General features: G+C 48.4%; 1 protein-coding gene across 2 annotated transcripts; it reads right to left on the bottom strand.

Annotated features, from left to right (window-relative positions):
* Positions 1–110: 110 nt before the first annotated feature.
* Positions 111–13,310, bottom strand: LEMD2 (LEM domain nuclear envelope protein 2). Of its 2 annotated transcripts, XM_054181017.1 has the most exons (9): positions 11,557–13,310; positions 10,202–10,242; positions 9,424–9,499; positions 8,096–8,172; positions 7,366–7,445; positions 4,865–5,010; positions 3,705–3,806; positions 3,511–3,613; positions 111–2,311 (listed from the first exon to the last, which is right to left on the bottom strand). In XM_054181017.1, exons 1-9 carry the CDS (start codon positions 13,262–13,264, stop codon positions 2,161–2,163), a joined length of 2,484 nt encoding a protein of 827 aa, XP_054036992.1. In that variant the 5' UTR covers positions 13,265–13,310; the 3' UTR covers positions 111–2,160. The 2 variants fall into 2 exon arrangements, with proteins under 2 accessions (XP_054036992.1, XP_054036993.1); XM_054181018.1 differs by lacking the exon at positions 10,202–10,242 and having other exon boundaries at positions 11,557–11,680.
* Between the last annotated feature and the right edge of the window lie 4,150 nt (positions 13,311–17,460).

Below are 17,460 nucleotides of genomic sequence, written 5' to 3'. Positions count from 1 at the left end.
AGTCTTATTCTTAGAACCTGCGAGGTCCCCGGAGCAGGATCTATTCGATCTGCCTGAGCGAAAGCACTCGGAACAATCTGTGACTCCTCAATAAAAATAAAGGGAACAAATTATTTGTAATAAATTTATTTTATATATTGATTTACATAGCTGAATTGAACATATAATAAACAGCACCAAGCCAGTGAAATTTATGCTACAAAAAACAAGTTTAATACAAAAAAAGATAACTGCAATGCCTGACTCTTCACGTCTGGATTTGGACGGTTAAAAAAAGCCAACCCAAACCCCACAAATATTTTAAAAAGGCTTAAGAATGTAGGCACCGGTGTTTGTAAAAATTTCTATGGCAGCAGCGAAGATCTTGTTACAACATTTTAAAAGAATCAAGGCTGCCTTCACGTTATCCCCTGCTTTATTAAGAGTGGAAGAAGCTGGTCATTGTCTTGAAGACAGCTGTTGAGTCCCCTCTTCTGTTCAAACACCCTGCCTTTGCAACCAAAACCAACATATGGGGTAAGAGTCAACTCCAGGCAGGGTATTTCCCATCCAATGGGAAAGACCTCCCCGTGTTCTGTTCCTGGAGAAGTCTGCTCTCTCCACTCGTTTTGGCTGATGAGCACCAGCAGTAAGGACCCTCTGCCGTCCTTCCGCAGCAGCCTGCCGGGTCCGTAGGTTGAAAACCCCACCAAAGGCAGCAGTGGGGCGGAGAAGTGCAGGCTTCATGGCAGGAGGTGCGCAGGGACTGGCACGAAGAACCCACCTTGTACGCGGCGCCCCCGCTTTGCAGGCTGGTGAGGAGGGCTTCGGCAGCCGTCCTAAGCCAACCCAGAGCCTGGAGAGGAAGCTCTCCATGCGGAGAGCATTCACTCTGTACCGTGACGCCAAGGAGAACAACGTCCACTGGTTACACGGGTTCAAATCAACGCTGCAGCTCTTACTAGCTTACGCCAGAAATTAATTTGGTCCCTGCTGTCTTAGTGGTGAGCTGGCCAGCTGTTTTACAATATTGGGAAGAGCAGATTAGCAGTATCTCTGCCTAGCCTAAACTGCCACATACTGGTGCTATTTTCTTGGAAACAAACACTCGTTTGCTGGACATAAAAAGAAATTTAAGTAACCAAAAGATTAGGGATACAAAGCAGGATGCCTGCAGTGTGAACAGAGGATCGATCGTTGCTCCTTGTACCTGTTGCGAGGCTGCAGAAACACCGACTTGGCAATCCCTGTAGTGACACTCCACGCATGGCACATCTCTGCTCTGACACACAGCACACACATTGCAGCTGCCCAGGATAAACATGTACATTCAGCCCTAATAACCTTTCCAAAGCTGTTTTTTAATAGCTCATGAAGCAGTCCCTTTGGCTGTAGCCACAAGAAAGCGCTTTCAGAAGCTTCCTATAGCTTTTATTTTCCACCCAAATTCCCCCCACCCCCCAGAAATCATAAAGCACAGAGACTGCAGACTTTAAAAGTGTAACAGGGTCACAACCGCTCTTCCACCCCATCCAACCCAGCCCAAATCACCAAGGCACGTCAGACTGCCCTCCCTCTAGGACTACCTTCACCTGACTTTCCCCCCCCAACTTCCCCATTTATAAGGGTGAAGCCAACACAAAAATTTTCCTCTTTAGGAAGCACCAAGTGCTTTCATCACTGTCTTTGTACAGATAAAAACAAATTGTAACAAAATGCATCTTAACTGCCACCCTAATGTTTCCATGGGAAATGTTAATCTTCTTTAAACACATTCCCTGATGGACATTGCCACCAGTTGGCCTTTGCAGAATTGAGGTCAAATTTTAAACACCTAAGCTTTGTCAGAAAGACCTTAAGTCACTCAATATTAGGTCCGCATTTTCTTTTCTTTTTAAAAAACTGTTCTAGGTTCGCTTGCCTACGGAAGCCAGGTATTTGCTGGAAGGCTAACTTTGGTGCAATTCTAGCTTCCCACCAGCTCAAGCCCATCTTCTTTCCAAGCCAACATTATTGCCCTGAACTTTTGTGGGTGAAGATTTTCAGGAAGAAGAGCAAATAGATACGTGCAATCCCCAACCCTAGGAGATTAGGACCGTGACCTGCTCTTTCCCACCACCAGAGAAGGGACTGTCCCCTTGCAGAGGTCCGTATCAACAGTTGCTCAACTTCTGCTCCTCTTCAGTGCTCTGAATCCGAGACGTAGGAAGGCTGAGTCCATCTCCACACTAGCATGTCTTCTCCTGCTACTCTGTGCGACTCTGTCTGAATTCGTGACTCATTTGAAGCCAGAAAGTCCACAGCTCTCTCCCAGACCCGCTTCATTTTTTTTCTGCAAGGAGCAGCAAGAAAAAGAAAATAAATTAGAATCATATCCTCATTGTGCTTTCCTGCTTACAGCAATTGCGGCTGCTGATCAAGCTACCGCTAGCTGCCTCCTGCTCCCTGTGTGCAGACAGTAAAGGAGATTAAACCAGAATTCTGGTTTAGAAGCAATTTCAGGCCAGGGCATGAAAACACAGGTCCTGCCTGGGGGGCAGGGAAGACGAGACCCTCTGTCAGTACCAGTAATTGATGACTGCGCTGAATTTCAAGCTCAATTCCTATTGCAAAAGGGACTCGATTAGCAAATTGCCCTCACCTTTCCTGCATGCAGAGATCTCTCAGACCAGGGAGGACAAACTGGAGTTCACCCCAGTTTTGAATCAGTGTCTAGTAATTCTGGGCACCACACACACAGAGATCAGCTCAAAACAGCTGAAATCACCACCAGGAGGAAAAGGAGTTTTGTGACTGATAAAGAGTGAGGATGTTTAAGACTTTGCAGCACTCGTAGTATCTGTGCAGTCAGGAGAACAAAGTAGCTCCATTTAACGAAAACACAAGAAACATTCCTGCAGAGATGGAACAAGTGGCACATAAACCAGTGAAAGCCAGGCTGCAGCTCCCTGGCCCCACCACCCACGGAGCAACTATCTCGACCACACTTCCTTTGCTAAAAAGGGCCAAAAGCGACCATCTCACTCCACCTCCCTTTCAAAGCTGCCCAACTTGAACTGGTAACTTTCCAGGCAGCAACATACACCACTGCTTCAGAAAAGCCTCCCAATACCCTCTTCACCTCATGGGAAGCTCTGCTTTGAAAAGCACTGCACCTCTCCGGAGAATAAGGTATGACAGCTGAGAAAGAGGACAGCATCCTACACACATTAGATGAAGGAGAGAAAAATCAGATGCTCCATGCCCAAGCAAAACAAAATCCAATTACTGTTTGATAGAACAATGACAATACACCTGTGTGACTGCACAAAATATCAGCCCCAGGACTGTCACATTAATCTGCAGCAGGTTAAGACATAGCCTGAGTTATGTCAAAATCCTTTAAAAGCTGAAAGGCCAGACAGACTCTTCTCGCAGTCCAGCTTCCCATCAATTGTCTGCTCATGGTCCGTTGCTCTGTAACTGCGTTTTTTAGCTGAGCTGGACAACATCATGCTGACAGCCCTCCTTAATGAATAAAATTCAGCTCACCTGCTTTGAGGAGGGATGAGGCTGTCCCGAACATGGTAGATGCCGACATAGGGGTAACGTTCCAAATTCCGTTCCCATTCCTTATAGTGGTCCTGGACAACAGCTGGAGGGCAGGAGGACAAAATGGTGAGAGACCTCAACATTGCAGAGAGAAGAACAGGGATACTTGCATTTACACAGCTACTGGAGTCTACCTATGATCTTCTTCACCATTTCATACATGGCTTGTTCCTCTTCCTCCATCTTCCGCCAGCGATACCTAAGGAAGATCAGGATCCCCCAAAGAGTTATCAGACCTAGAAGAATAAAAACAAACAAAATTCAATAAGTGACAGACGCATACTCGCTGGATGCTAGCAGTTTTGTTTCTGACACTGCCTCTCCCCACAGGCAGCTTTCACTCCCTGCTACCCAGGCCTGCTTGGAACTGAATCCAAGCAATTCATTTTGATCATCAGTCCAGCTGCGCCCCGCGAAAACCTTGGTACCGACACCACCTGCAGCAGAAGGCCATGCGCGCACTGAGGGAAAAGGTGGTCGTAAGGCCTTATCATGGAGCTTTTTTCCCCCCACCAGAAAGCTCAGCACAACCACAGGGCTTCAATTCTCCAAGTCCCAGAGCTACCTCTTTGATAGAGGCCTCCCCCACAATAATCACTTAGGAAGACTGTCAAGCTCCACTGCTCCGAAGATAGCTGCTTGATAAGGAAATAAAGCCTGGGGCTCCAGCGCCAGCCTGAAATTCAGGAGATCTATATTGAAGGTTTAGCATTGACAAATGCCCCCGTTACAACATGAGCTAACTTTAGTATCTCGGTCTCTACAATAAACATAACTATCCCCTTTCACCCTCACCTTGTCTGGGTAGATTATAAACTCTTCTAGTCAAGACTCATCTCTCGTTATCACCTCACTCAGTAAGACCTCTGTCTCAGCTGGGGCATGACAGACTATTCCAATAAAACCTCTAACACTGAAATGCTACAAGTCATTATTAAAGAGGCTGAAAGACTTTGCAGCTTAGTGCAAGAAAAGAAAGAAAAACCGAATCTTTTAGGTAGGTCAACATACTTATTTTGCAGACCATAGTAATGGGTACTTGAAGAATACCCAGAGAGCTAATCAGCTCGCTGATTTAAAGTAAACGTTAAAGCACTCACAGCACAAGAGCAGGTCTACAGGTCTCCCTCTGCCCTCTGCTGCCAGAACAAAGGTTAATTAGAAATTAACTCATCAGCAGATTTATTTCACCTCTATTAGTAATTTCATATGGCTGGGAGAATGTGTGCACGCACGCAAGTTCATCTCTACAGCTAGGAAGGGGAGTAGCTGATTACTAACACTGATGACTTACTCCAGAAAAACAGGAAGAGGTTCATAATGGCAGTGACCATGGCCCGACGGAAGCGGCAGCCGAGCCCCATCTGAGGATGGGCCGATTCGAGGCAGAACACATCCTCCACTTTGGTAACCGGTTCCGAAAGGTCTCTGCCTTTCAGCCTGATGGAAAGAGGCACAAAATCTTCACTGAAGAGAGCAGACACTCCAACCGCAGTCTTTAATCAAGACAGGGAGAACAAACAGACTGTGGATGCAGTAACTCCTTCTGCGCACCACATAGAAAATACACCACCATCCTTGCAGCTCCTCTTTCCAGAACATTTTGGGACTGGCTGCTTAGCAAGGAATGGATATGGCTTTAGAAAAGGCAGCAGGGCTGGAACTCCCACTGGTAAACTGAAGTCTCCCTCTGCAGACTCTTTGACAGCACCTCTCAGCGTGCAGAAGATTAAACTTTAAATTGGATTCCCACCTCCCAGCACAGAGAAATGGAAATGTTTACTGAGTCACTCATCAGCAATTGCAGAGAGAGCAGTTGAGGGAGACTGCGAATGTCCATGGAGGTTGCACTGTTTTCCTCAGCACAGATGAGCATAAACAGTTTAGCTAGAAAAGTGACAATGCATCAACTGTATCTGCAGTGAGAACAGACACACCCTCGGAAAGCATTCATGGCAAAATCGATAACATCCTCCTGCAAAATCACTTCTACACACCTGCTGTGCTAGCCGATATGCTTTTAACTCACTTCTTTATATACAGATCTACACCGATGCGGTTCCCTTATTAGATACTCGTAGCCAACAGGCATCAAGTAATCCAAGTGAGAGCCATCAAATTCAGAGGAACTGGACTAAAGGGGATTTTATTTTTTCAAGCTACTAATTCATTCTATGTTTGCAATGAATAATCTATTAGACAAAGACGTTTTCTCAATTTACTAGTGCACAGCTCAGAAACTGCTGACAGCTTGTATTTGGTTACTGGATTCTACAGTAGCTGGAGACACACAGTTGTTTCCCACCCCCTTGTCTTATTTACAACCCAAATTCCATGAAAATATTTAAAATATGCAGCAGAATCACCCAGTGCAGAGCTCATTTTCAGTTCTGCCTCTCAGACTAGCACCTAGAAAAACAATCTCACGTAGCGTTTGCTAAAAATGCCACGCAGGTTTTTAAGCACGCCGAACACTCATTCTGCATGCCACACAGACTTTGTGAAAGTGGATCCATTCGGTGAACAGCCGGCAGAGTTGCTAATTATGAAAATAAAAAAAATGGGAGTATATTGTATCACACGGCTCCTGACATGAGCAGTGCTCCTGTATAAAAATACGAATTTGAAATCTCTGGATCCCAGCCCACCTACAAATCCAAACCTGCCACTAAGGAAACTATGTCCTGTCCTGGGAATTTGCCACACACCAGCAATCAACGCAGTAGACACTGTCTGATCCTTAGATCACAGCAGCAGCTGCAGAAATTTTTTTTACGGAAAAATCCAGCAGTGGGAATTCATACAAGCTATGCACACCAACTCCAGCGTTACTCCTGTTACAATTCATTTAATCAGAGATACATTTAGCAATGTTAAAATGCAAACAAGTGGTAGACTTCAGAGTCAACACAGACTGGAGGCAGCCCACACTTCCCAGAGGAAGATAATGATCTCTGCAGACTCTGGGTAACAGTCTTTCATTAGGCTATGGCCTGAATGTTGTATTTTTTACCTGAAAAAAAAAAAAGTATTTCTGCTATTTCTCATGTACTGAAGAGACTGCTAGCCAAGAAACCCAAGAGAAAAAAGCCCCACGGATGACGACGACCAGCATCCTACGTAGTCAGACCATTCATTTTAACAGGTACTATGTGTTCTGCCAGAAAGACAACTGACACTAAAGAAAAGATACCATTCGACAACCTGTTTTCCCCTCCTTCTCCTCAGGACTTGCTCCAAAGGATCCTAAAGATGGGTGATGTTACCTACCGAAGAGCGTGCTTTGCTGTGCAATAAACCAAAGGATGCAGCTCCACCCAATACCGAAGCTCTGTCTATAGCATCGGTACTGAAAAAAAGGTTATCTTGGGAAAAGTGAGTATATGGGCAAGTTTAACAAGCGTGCTGTAGTCACAGGACCGTGGGCAGGACACCAGGACCACCACTTCTAAACCTTGCAGGAAGCACAACACAACTGTTGATAGCCACAAGCAGCCCTGACCTCAGTTTTATGCCTCATCTGCGAGACAGCGCGTTCGTGAACGCAATGTCCCTCAGTGGGACACTGGGCTGGGAAACAGACTCCCAAGGAATGAGCTCAGTTGCCAATTTGTGCTGCAGGGCTGTACTTCTCATTTGGAAGCTTGCCCAGCAAGCCCTGACAAAGCCAATCCCAGATTATTTTCTGAAATTTAACGAGGTACGGGAGCTTTTAGGGCACACCACAGAGGATGTCAAATTACATATCAGCCAACACCGAGAAACATAACTTTGACACAGTGGGCTTCCACTTACCATATTCCTAAATCCTTGTTACTGTTTAGTATCCAGTGCAGGGCAGCTTCGAACTTCTGCGTGGAACTACCAGTAACATTCTGTTCAAATGAATCCATAAGAAGATTAGTTCTCCATTCATTTTAAATACTGAACAACATTATTTCACTACAGTAGTGGGAGAATTTGTTCTATACGGTCTGTCCCTAGGTTGATCCTAATCATAATTCTGCAAAGTGGAGGAAGGAGAACTAAATCTGAAGGTTTGCCTGGACTAAAGTCTTCTGACTACAGTAGATGATGCATGAAGCACTCCGTAAAATAACACTATCCCAGACTGTTAAGACTAACCACTAAATACAACATAATCTTACTGACAGTTTACCACGAAAGAAATGGAATGCTAGATCAAAGCAGTCCGTCTTCTGACACTTTGGGGTATAGAAAAATCCTTCTTCTGCCCAGCCCTCGACACAGGGAAATTTCTGGTTTCAGAAGACGGATGGCTATGGTGAAACAACAAACCATTAAGTTAGATTTACAGGGGCTGAATCAGAGATGTAGGAGAAAATTATTTTCAAAAGAACTGCTGAGAACAGGACTGGCCAAAGGGGAAGCTAGAGATATGGGAAAGAATCAAAACAGGATGAGGAAGTAAAACACATGGTGAATTGCTTTAGTATCTATTATTTATTGCCTTATAAGAGAGTAAGCACTATGTTATAACAATAGCTGTTCACAGCCTACTCACCACCACGTGATCCCTCGCTTCACTAACCCAGACGCATTTGCTTTTTAGATTTTCAGGGTTTCCACATTCAAAATTACCTGGTAAAAAAAAGAGTCAAATAGAAATAATGTTTTGAAAAAAAAGCCCTCAAACAGTTCAGAAATACGCTGAACTGTCTGGAAAGGCTAGCCTTTCAAATCAGCTGTAGCTCTGTGCAAAATGATTACAAGGTAAGATTTATACTGTAGGCAGATAAGATTGTGACTACTAATAAAACGCTCAGCCACTGCATATAGGTTGGATAAGGGCAATCAAACCTCATGCTTCAGTGTATGAGCTACTCAACACAGAATGAGGGGAAAAAAAATTACTGTTTCTCCCCCTTGCAGAGTACATAACCACCTCTCTGACCTGATGCCCCGCAGAGGGGCTCTTTCCATCAGGTATCAAAGACTGGGGTGTTGGGAGTTAAGGATCAGCATTGAAAAATGCTTCTAAGGAGCCTAAATCACAGCTCTACCTTCCACCCAGGCAGAGAAATGCTGGCGAGGAACCCAGTCTTCTAAATTTAGCTTCACAAAGGTGACCAAAGTATGCCAAGAGACTATGTAAAACTGGCGGAAATTTCACAGGTGCAAAGTCTGATTTGAAAAGATTCAGAAATTCCGCGAAGCTTAAGTATCTGAAGGATTCAGCCTTATTGAGGTCCGAAATCTAGAAAATGGAACTTAAGTGCTTCTATTATTATACATCTTGCTGAATAAGTTTTTACTCATCCACTGAATTTCTAGCAGCTTTCTCCATCACAAAATGCCAGTTATGGACCAGATTCACTAACACATAGTAGAGACTTGCCGAACTACTGCGCTCCTGAGCTAAGAGAGCCTGCCTTGTTCTGTTCTGAGCGAAAAAGAGACGCACTCACATAATCAGCTGCCACATTTCAGCAGAAAGCTGGCAATTTCTTAAGTCGCTTTAACTTTATTTGTAAAAACTCATCAGCTTACGCTTACTGGCTCTGAGTGTCTTGAAGACAATTTCAAGATGCTGGTAGAAAAGAACCACAAAGCTGCATATTTCTATCTCAAACTCCCAATATATCAAGTGCAAATAAGGACCACTCCACAAGAGCATGGTGATACAAGTGCATTAGCTAAGCACTATTCAGAATAAAAATAAACCACATCTTTTTCTATTTTTCTATTACCTGACTTACTCAGAGCTCTTCAAGTGGAACTGACTGTTCCATAAACCCCTCTCTTCAAACTGAGGTTAAAAATGGCCAGACAGCTGGGAGAGGCAGTTTGCCGAATGCTCCTAAGTGTTTTATAACGACAATTGGAACTTACCAGCTTGTACAGACAAGTAGTTATACAACTCGTGCAGCACGTTCATTATTGTGTCCTTCTGTTTAGCTTCACAGAACTGAAAGTCAGAAACAGGTAAAAAACATGAATAGACCCGCAGCAACAGGACAGTGGTCAGACTAGCTAAAAATACCAACACAAAATACCAGCGGTGGGAGTTTGGCTCAGTCGTGCACCTCTAGCTCAAATTAAAACACGCCTGCAGCAAAGATCTACAGTTTCTGAGTCAAAAGTGAGACAGTGCATCCTTCCAAAGTGCCACCAACTTGCCCGGGCTGCGTCACCCGACATCCCATCTGACCAACCGCAGATCGATTCTTTGCCTCCAGAACATCACAGGAGACTAACCGTAACTCTGAATCCAATACGAAATCTCCTCTCTCCTAACAGTACATTATGATAAAAGACACGGGGCTGTACGACACTTCACGGTGGAGTTCAGGGAATTAGCTGGATTAAATCTTGCATTGTTAAAGCTGAACGCAGCTTTATTGCAAACCAATATCTCTTCTGTTACAACTATTAAAGAAATTGATTCACATAATTGGGAATTTAAATTTTTATCTTTCGGAGTCTCATATACAGTCCTAATTTAATCTGGCCCATTAATTCCAACTCATCAAATCACAATTTTTCTGTAAAAGGACAGAACTAATAATTTTACAGTGATACTGATATTGGTGGAAGTTACCTAGAATAATTACTCTTCTGTGAGAATCCCCTATCCACAATACTTGAAGATAAATAAATATATGCTTACATCATCCGTTCTTTTGTCACAATCCACAGGCAAGAGATTAACTATGAGAGAGAAAGGGAGGGCAAGTTAGCTGGCTGCAAAACAAGAGCTTTGATCAAGAAAGTAATTATCTTTTTTTTAAAAAAGGCTCTACCTTAAAGCCTGATTCTGCTATTCTTAATCTCACTCTACACAGCACCTTGCTATGCAAATAGCGCATTCAAAGCGCTGCTTTGGTAGGCAGCACTGAAAGCAAAACAAATTAAATGGGTGCAAATGATGAATCCTGTTCAGCTGGAAAGTAAAAGCTGGGGTTTGAATGTTTTAATAGCTCCTTTTAAGTAGACACTTTGTGCTCCTCCACAACCCACTGCTTCACACCGATCTTTTACAATCTAGTAACGCCATTCGCTGAACGCCACGGTCACCTGAAATATCACGGTGATAACAGGGATTTAAATCAAGCCTCCTCAAGGCAAAAGCAGAGGATTTATTTCAGTTGGAGCTGTTAGCCCTGCAGATTGCGGCCTGTGCTTTAACAGCTCCCTCCCACCCCGACAACTGGATATACGCCGGCCCTGGTCCGCCATGCTCTACTTTCTGCTCTGGGAATTTAAAGAATTGGCATCTGCGCCGCAAGATTCCTTGCTTCAAAATATCTAACCAAGTTGTAAAGGGTGCATTCAGAAATTCACAGACATTGGACAGTTTTATTCTGACTCAGCAGGAAACAGCTTTCCCAGCCCATGCAAAGCACACACACACCTACAGGCACAGAGTGCCGAGTTTCGGGACTCGCACCGTCCCAACCACACCCCAAATCCCTTCTGCTTTCAGTTCAAAGCCATGAAATGACAATATTTCCATCTGCTCTAGTTGGGGAACTCGGCTTTAAAAAACTGAGTGACGGGGAAGCCCCTTTTCGTTCCTCATCGAAGCTCTGCTACGCTTGGAGTGCCGAAGTACCAATTCAACCGCTGTACTTCTCACGTGGGCAGGATAAAGGCCAGGAAGGGCTGCGCTTTGCAGAGGCTAACGTTAAAAGCACTCAACGGGCAATTACACAGACATTATGTTACACAACGGACAATCATGAAACATATCCTTGGCCTAGCAGGAATGTCACTCTCCATAAAACCCATGGTTTTGAAAAACCGAAGGCCAAACTCATTTGAAAAAAAAAGCACACACTTGACTTACTTTCCCTGACTAACAAGGTTTCCCACAGGCAAAGGGAGATGGAAATGGGGACAGAAGCAGAGATGGCAGGTTACGGCAATGAGAATGATGAATGTGACGGCGATGGAAGTAATAAAGGGCAGGCAGAAAAGAAAGGTGAATACAGTTTAAAAACCGGATCAAACCAGTGCACGTACAATTCTCCTCTCTCTTGTCAAGCCAGCCTGACCCGATCATCTTCACCATGAGGATGCCCAGAAAAATCATCAGCAGCACAAAGCTGGCGAGGCAAAGGAACTGGGAGAGGTAGTATTCGAGGCCTTTGCCCTTTCCTTCCGTCTGCTGCTTTGGGGCTGACCGCAACAAGTGAGTGCGGGAGGTTATTCCCTGTCCTGCTCCCCACCGGCTCCCCGACGCCAGCCCTGCGTCGCTTGTAGCCCTCCATGGGAAGCGCCGGATCAGCCCCCCTCCCCGGCTGCTGGGGTTCAGCTCCCTGTCCACCTCCTTCCGAACACTGGAACCCAAATCCTCTTTCCCTCTCCCAAACTGGTAACTCAACCCCCCAGGTCCCGCCGATGTGCCCCAGTGGGTGCTGGGTGTCACCTCGCTTTCCCGCCTCCACGCGCTGTTAGAGGAGTGCCCCTTCCTTTCCCCTGCTGTCTCCCACTGAGCTCGGGAGCTCGGCCCCCCAATTCCTCCTCCTGACGTGCCCCAACGGCTCCTGGGTTTCAGCCCCCCAATCTCATCACTGGAAAGGGGTTTGGAGCTGAGCCCCCCGCTCCTGCCAGCGGAGGTACCCCAGGGGGATGCAGAGCTCAGGCCCCCAGCGCCATCCAGGGATGTCCCCAACCCAGCCCTGATGCCGAGCCCCCCGCTTCCCTCTGCGGATGTGCTCCACTGGGACGTGGCGTTGGAACCCCGAAACCTGTCCAGGCTTGGCCTCAACCCTGTGCTGAGCCCCCCGCTCCTCTCTGCTGAGGTGCCCCACTGCAACGCGGAGGAGCTTGAGCCCCGAAACCCATCCAGGGATGGCTCCGACCCAGCGCCGAGCTCCTCACTTCTCTCTGTAAACGTGCTCCATTGGGACGTGGTGCTTGGCCCCCGAAACCCATCCAGGGACGTCCCCAGCCGGGTGCTGAGCCCCCCGCTTCTCTCCTCCGACGTCTCCCAGTGGGATGTGGAGCTCAGCCCCCCAGACCTATCCACGGACAGCTTTGACCCAGCCCCAAGCCCCCCACTCCTCTCTGCAGAGACACCCCAGGAGGAAGGGGAGCTCAGCCCCCCAGCTCCATCCAGGGACGCCCCCAGCCCGCCCCCAAGCCCGCCACTTCTCTGTATGGACGTGTCCCACGGGGAGGGGGAGCTCAGCCCCCCAGCCCCCCCCAGGGACGTCCCCAGCCCGGCCCCGGCACCCCCACTTCTCTCTACGGACACTCCCCACTGCGCCGAGCTCAGCCCACCGAAGCTGTTCCGGGACAGGCCTCCCTCAGCCCCGAGGCCCAGCCCTCCGCCCCGGCCCGGCGGGGACCCCCGGGAGTCCCCCCAGGCCAGCCCGCCGCCATCCCCAGACGTCCCCCAGCGGGACGCGGGCGGCTGCCCCCCTCCCCCCTCCTCTTCCTCCTCCTCCTCCTCATCCTCCGCCTCATCCTCACTATCGCGGGCGGCCCCGACGGCGGGGTTGTAGCCGGAGCGCGGCCGCGAGGGCGAGGCCTGCTGCGGCCTGGCGGAGGGGCGGGCCGGGCTGGGCGGAGCGGCGCGGCCCCTGCGCTTGGCCGCCGCCACCTCGGCCCGCAGGCAGCCGAGCTTCTTCACGTAGACCTTGCGGGTGGTGGCGGTGATGGGGCCCGGCCGGTAACCCAGCGCCATCAGCTCCTTCCGGAGCTCCGCGTCTGTCAGCTCCGCCATGGCCGCGGCGTTGATACCAGGCCCCACCGGAAGCGCTTTGTCAGTAGGGAAGCGCGGCCGCCATCTTGGGAGGGGCCGGCGGTGCCGTCCCACGCTGGCGGCCATCTTGAGAAGGGCAACTCGGGCGGCCTCCGCGGCGCCATGTTGTTAAGGGAGGCGGGGGTTGAGGGCCATATTGAGAAGGTCGAGGGAAAGCGCTGCTCCCCGCACACCGCTCATGTGGAGGGAGGCAGGGTTGCTGGTTCCGCCATGTTGGGGAGGTCGGGGACCCTCTCAGAGAGCGAATGGTGCCCTGTGGGATCTGTTGCTCATCTCAGGAGGCGGGAAAGTGGGGAAAAATGGAGAGTGAAGGTGCAAAAGCTGCCTCATCATCTCAGGCCGGCCATTGTTGCCACCCCATCACTCTAAAGCACCCTGCTCAGGGGTAAGCAGGGAGCTTGAGCACCCCTCACCTTACTCCGACCAAGTTACGCTGATGTTTTGACACTTCTAGGGACACTTATGAGGAGAAAGAAGTGTCTTTGCCAGCCACTTGCCACCCCCCCCACACACTTTTTCCTCATCCCTCTCATCGCTGCCAAGTTACAGCCGTTTAACTGGCACCCATCAAGCGGGCTGGAGCTTTGCCACTGCTTTCGGCAGGATCAGGATCTGGGTCCTCAGGATATTTGCCGGGGAAGGAGGTTCCTTGCATACTTTGCAGCCTAAAAAGGCAAAACCAAGCGTTGACTTGAAAATTTATTTTGGCAAGGCAGTGATGTACAGTAATTGCTTTTTCCTGCCGCCGCCTGTAAAGAAAGTAATGAAAGTGGCTGAAATACTGTGGCGTAATATCAGAATTTAATTAAAGATAATGAAAAAGTAGTGATGAATGCGGTGCAGGCTGTCTGCGCATCGCTGTTTTTGTGATTGACGTGCGATACCGGAGCGGTGGAAACTTCGCGGTCCCTCGGGAGCGGGACCTGCAGCAAGTGGGAACTGGCGGGGGCTCCATGAGAACTCGGCGCGGACCCCCAGCGCTTGCTGCCATGAGGCTGGAAATGCTAAACTGTGCCTTTGTGACCTAAAAACTTCTTTAGGGATACCCCTCCTTTCATGCTCACTTGGCTGCTGTGCCCTTCTTGTTCAGGGCATCATCAAAGCTCGCCTCGCTCTTCCTGATTTATGCAAGAAAGCGGCAACAAGATGCTGAGGTTTGTTAATCTGGTTAGCAACAACAAATACATGCTTAGGAGAGGCCGGGGAGCCCATCAAAAGAGCATACTTGGTTCCGCTGGGAAGTGTGAACGTGCTAAGCCGAGCCTCCCTCTGCTCACTAACTAGAAAGCACAACTGACAGCTAATAATTTGGAGCAGTGTCTAATGTAAATATAGAATTAGAATATGCTCTTAGTACACAGTTTTTGGAAGCTCACAGCTTTCGGTTTGGAGGAGCTCTGCCTAGACACGCAGATGCATGCTGGCATCTAAACCTGAGCTGATACAAGCTCATGAATTAAGTGAGCTCCTGTTGCTTTGGAGAAAAAGCACAACAGCAGCAAAAAACCCTCAACCCAACCCTTCAACTTCTTGTGTTTCTGGTTGTCACGGAAGTTACCCCAGGACAGAGTTTGGCCCAGCAGCCTCATTGCATGACCTTCAGAGTGGAGAACAGGGGAGTTGTGTTCGAGAACTGGAGAAAAGCTGTGATGCCTTCGCAGAAGGGAGGTTGGCGGTGCCGATGCTCAGCAGGAACAGATGCCTCTTCTTTGTGGAGCGAAATCCACAACCCTTCTCCCTTCCTCCCTAGCAAGACAACCCTTGGGAGCATCCTGGAAGGTGCTTGGATACCACGGAGAAGGCAGCAGGAGAAGACAGCCCTCTGTCTCAGAGCCTATATCCCCACGGACCAGCACCTATTTGTTCCTGTCACCCTGCCCACAGTGACGCTGATGAGGCTGATGGCGTTTTTTTCTGCTTTTTGCAGCCCCTTTGTCATCGCCACAGCTCCGGGCAGCAGCAGAGGCTGCCGGGGCGAGCACAGGCCAGCTGATGCTGCAGATGGGCTGTGATGCTCAGAGATGCTCGGCTGTGAAAAGCCAGTTTCCCAGCCCACGGTGCAGCTCTTGAATATCTTGGCTCTAAATATCCTGAGCGGGATGTGGGAAGATGGGACAGCGAGGAGGGGACAGCCTCCACCTTCCCTGCTAGCCCAGAAGCTGCCTTAGGACTGCTGGCAGTGACTCAGATATCAAATGGGAAGAGCAGGCGTGCTGTGCCGTCTGCTTCTCCTCTTCTAGTATCAACGCAGGACTGCTATAAGCAGAGGGGTAGAAACAGATCTGCACCGTCTTCACAAGGTGCCTGAACAGGGGACTGTGCTGCACCCCAAAAAGCACGGGCAGCAGCTGAACCCTTCCACCCCTGACTGAGGGGCTGCTGAAAAAAGCCCACCATCCCACCCCCTCTGCTTATCCCATGGCATTTGGACGACAGTCCTGCATATGTCACCAGGGGAAGTGTCAAATCTTACTTGGGAGCCGACTGCGCCAATTTAACACCCTGTCACTCACAGCCGCGGCACAGGTGTGACCCAAGAACACCGCTTCTCATCCTCCCGATCGTATGTCATGTCCTCAGCCTGACGAGCTTCTTATTAGGTTAGAAAGTCAGTGCTGATTTCATTCTTTTCTCTCTTCCTGCTCCTCCTTTCCCTGCCTCTTTCCCCCAACTTTTCATCTGCTCATCCTGCCACAAAACTCTTGTTCAGCTTCTGGAGCAGAAAGTTCTTCCTACCTGCTTGCAGACATGGACTTTGGTGCTGCTGGCTGCCAAAGCAGCCTTCCAGGGCACTGGGGATACAGGTCTGTCCTGCAACTTGGAGACCATTTTGCTTCTTAACAAGAGATATAGCCCTGACAGTGGGAGTTGTGCCTAGGAGGATGGTTGGGGTCCATCCATCTTCTCCTTCCAGCAGAAGAATATCTGCTGCTTTCCCACTACTCAAGGCCCTGCGTCTGGAGGGAATTTACTTCCCAAAGCTGAAGGGCCCCTTGTACTTTGGACTGCACGGTTGTTGCTGCAGAGCAAGACGGTTGCTGTCACAACCAACTGTACATCCCTGAACTCATTTATAGCTGGGTGAACTGGGAAGAGCCGTTGGCAGAACCGACGGCCACGGTAAAAGCAAACCTTTGCTGTTACAGCTTGCTTGGGTCAAAATGTAAGAGCAAAGGGAGACATCCCTGCAGAGTCACATTGGTGGATCTCCTTATGGAAGTCTCTGCAGCATCAGCCCCACCATCACTGTGGTGGGAAATGGTCCAGGAAGCAAATCCAAGAGGCTCATGTTCGCTTTCTTTCTTGCTGTCACTGGGAAACTTTCCTTCCTAGATAGCACAGGGGAGCTGTCAGCCTGGAAAACCACTTGAGTGAAAGAGCTGGGCAAAAGGATATGCTGGAGACACAACTCGGACCTGCCATGGAGCTTATGTAGGGCTTTTAGGAGCTGTTTGCCCCTCAAGGGGAAATTCTCCTTGTTTTCCCGTGGCAGGGCAAAATTAAACTTGGGGTAAAGGTTTGGGTCTTTCGGAAGTAACAAGCCAACATGCCCCCTTTGAAGCAAACAGTCTTGTCTCTGGTCTTGCTGGACGCCCGCGTAAATGTGGTGCAGCTCCTCCAGTGATTTCCATGCCAGATCTTCCCTGGGTATCACGCCACTGCAGACTGATTTGCACTGGCTGAGCTCCTATAGCCCAGCAATGCGTGCAGCTGATTTCACTTTCAGCCTAATGGAATGTATTATTTTCTATCTTCCTCCCGCTCAGACTCATTTATAGTGATTTCATAGCTCAGCCTGCCTCAGCAATAATCCCTGCAAACTTTGAGTTACACTGAGCTGATCAGTCCCTGGACTAGGAGTGTGCCTTTGAATCAAATGTTAAAGCTGGAATCCACTCCATGCTGGATGTTGCATTATACATTGGGAGATTTCTTTTCTCCTAAGGGATGGCTTGCAGCAGAGAACGTACCAAGGAGTGTTGTTCTAGCACAAACACAGCTATTTAAATGAACCACAGTGAGAACAGAATTTGTGTTAGGTTGGGAGGATAAAATTGGATTGAAATTGGATATATGCACATACATACCATTGATCTCATCCGTCCTTACTTTACATATGTTGGATTTCCTGCTGCCAATATAGAGGAGCAGCTCTA

The sequence above is a fragment of the Rissa tridactyla genome, chromosome 21, assembly GCF_028500815.1.
Source record: "Rissa tridactyla isolate bRisTri1 chromosome 21, bRisTri1.patW.cur.20221130, whole genome shotgun sequence".
Lineage (NCBI taxonomy): Eukaryota > Metazoa > Chordata > Aves > Charadriiformes > Laridae > Rissa > Rissa tridactyla.
Note: the sequence above shows the minus strand (reverse complement) of the source record. Positions and strands in the feature narration are given on the sequence as shown.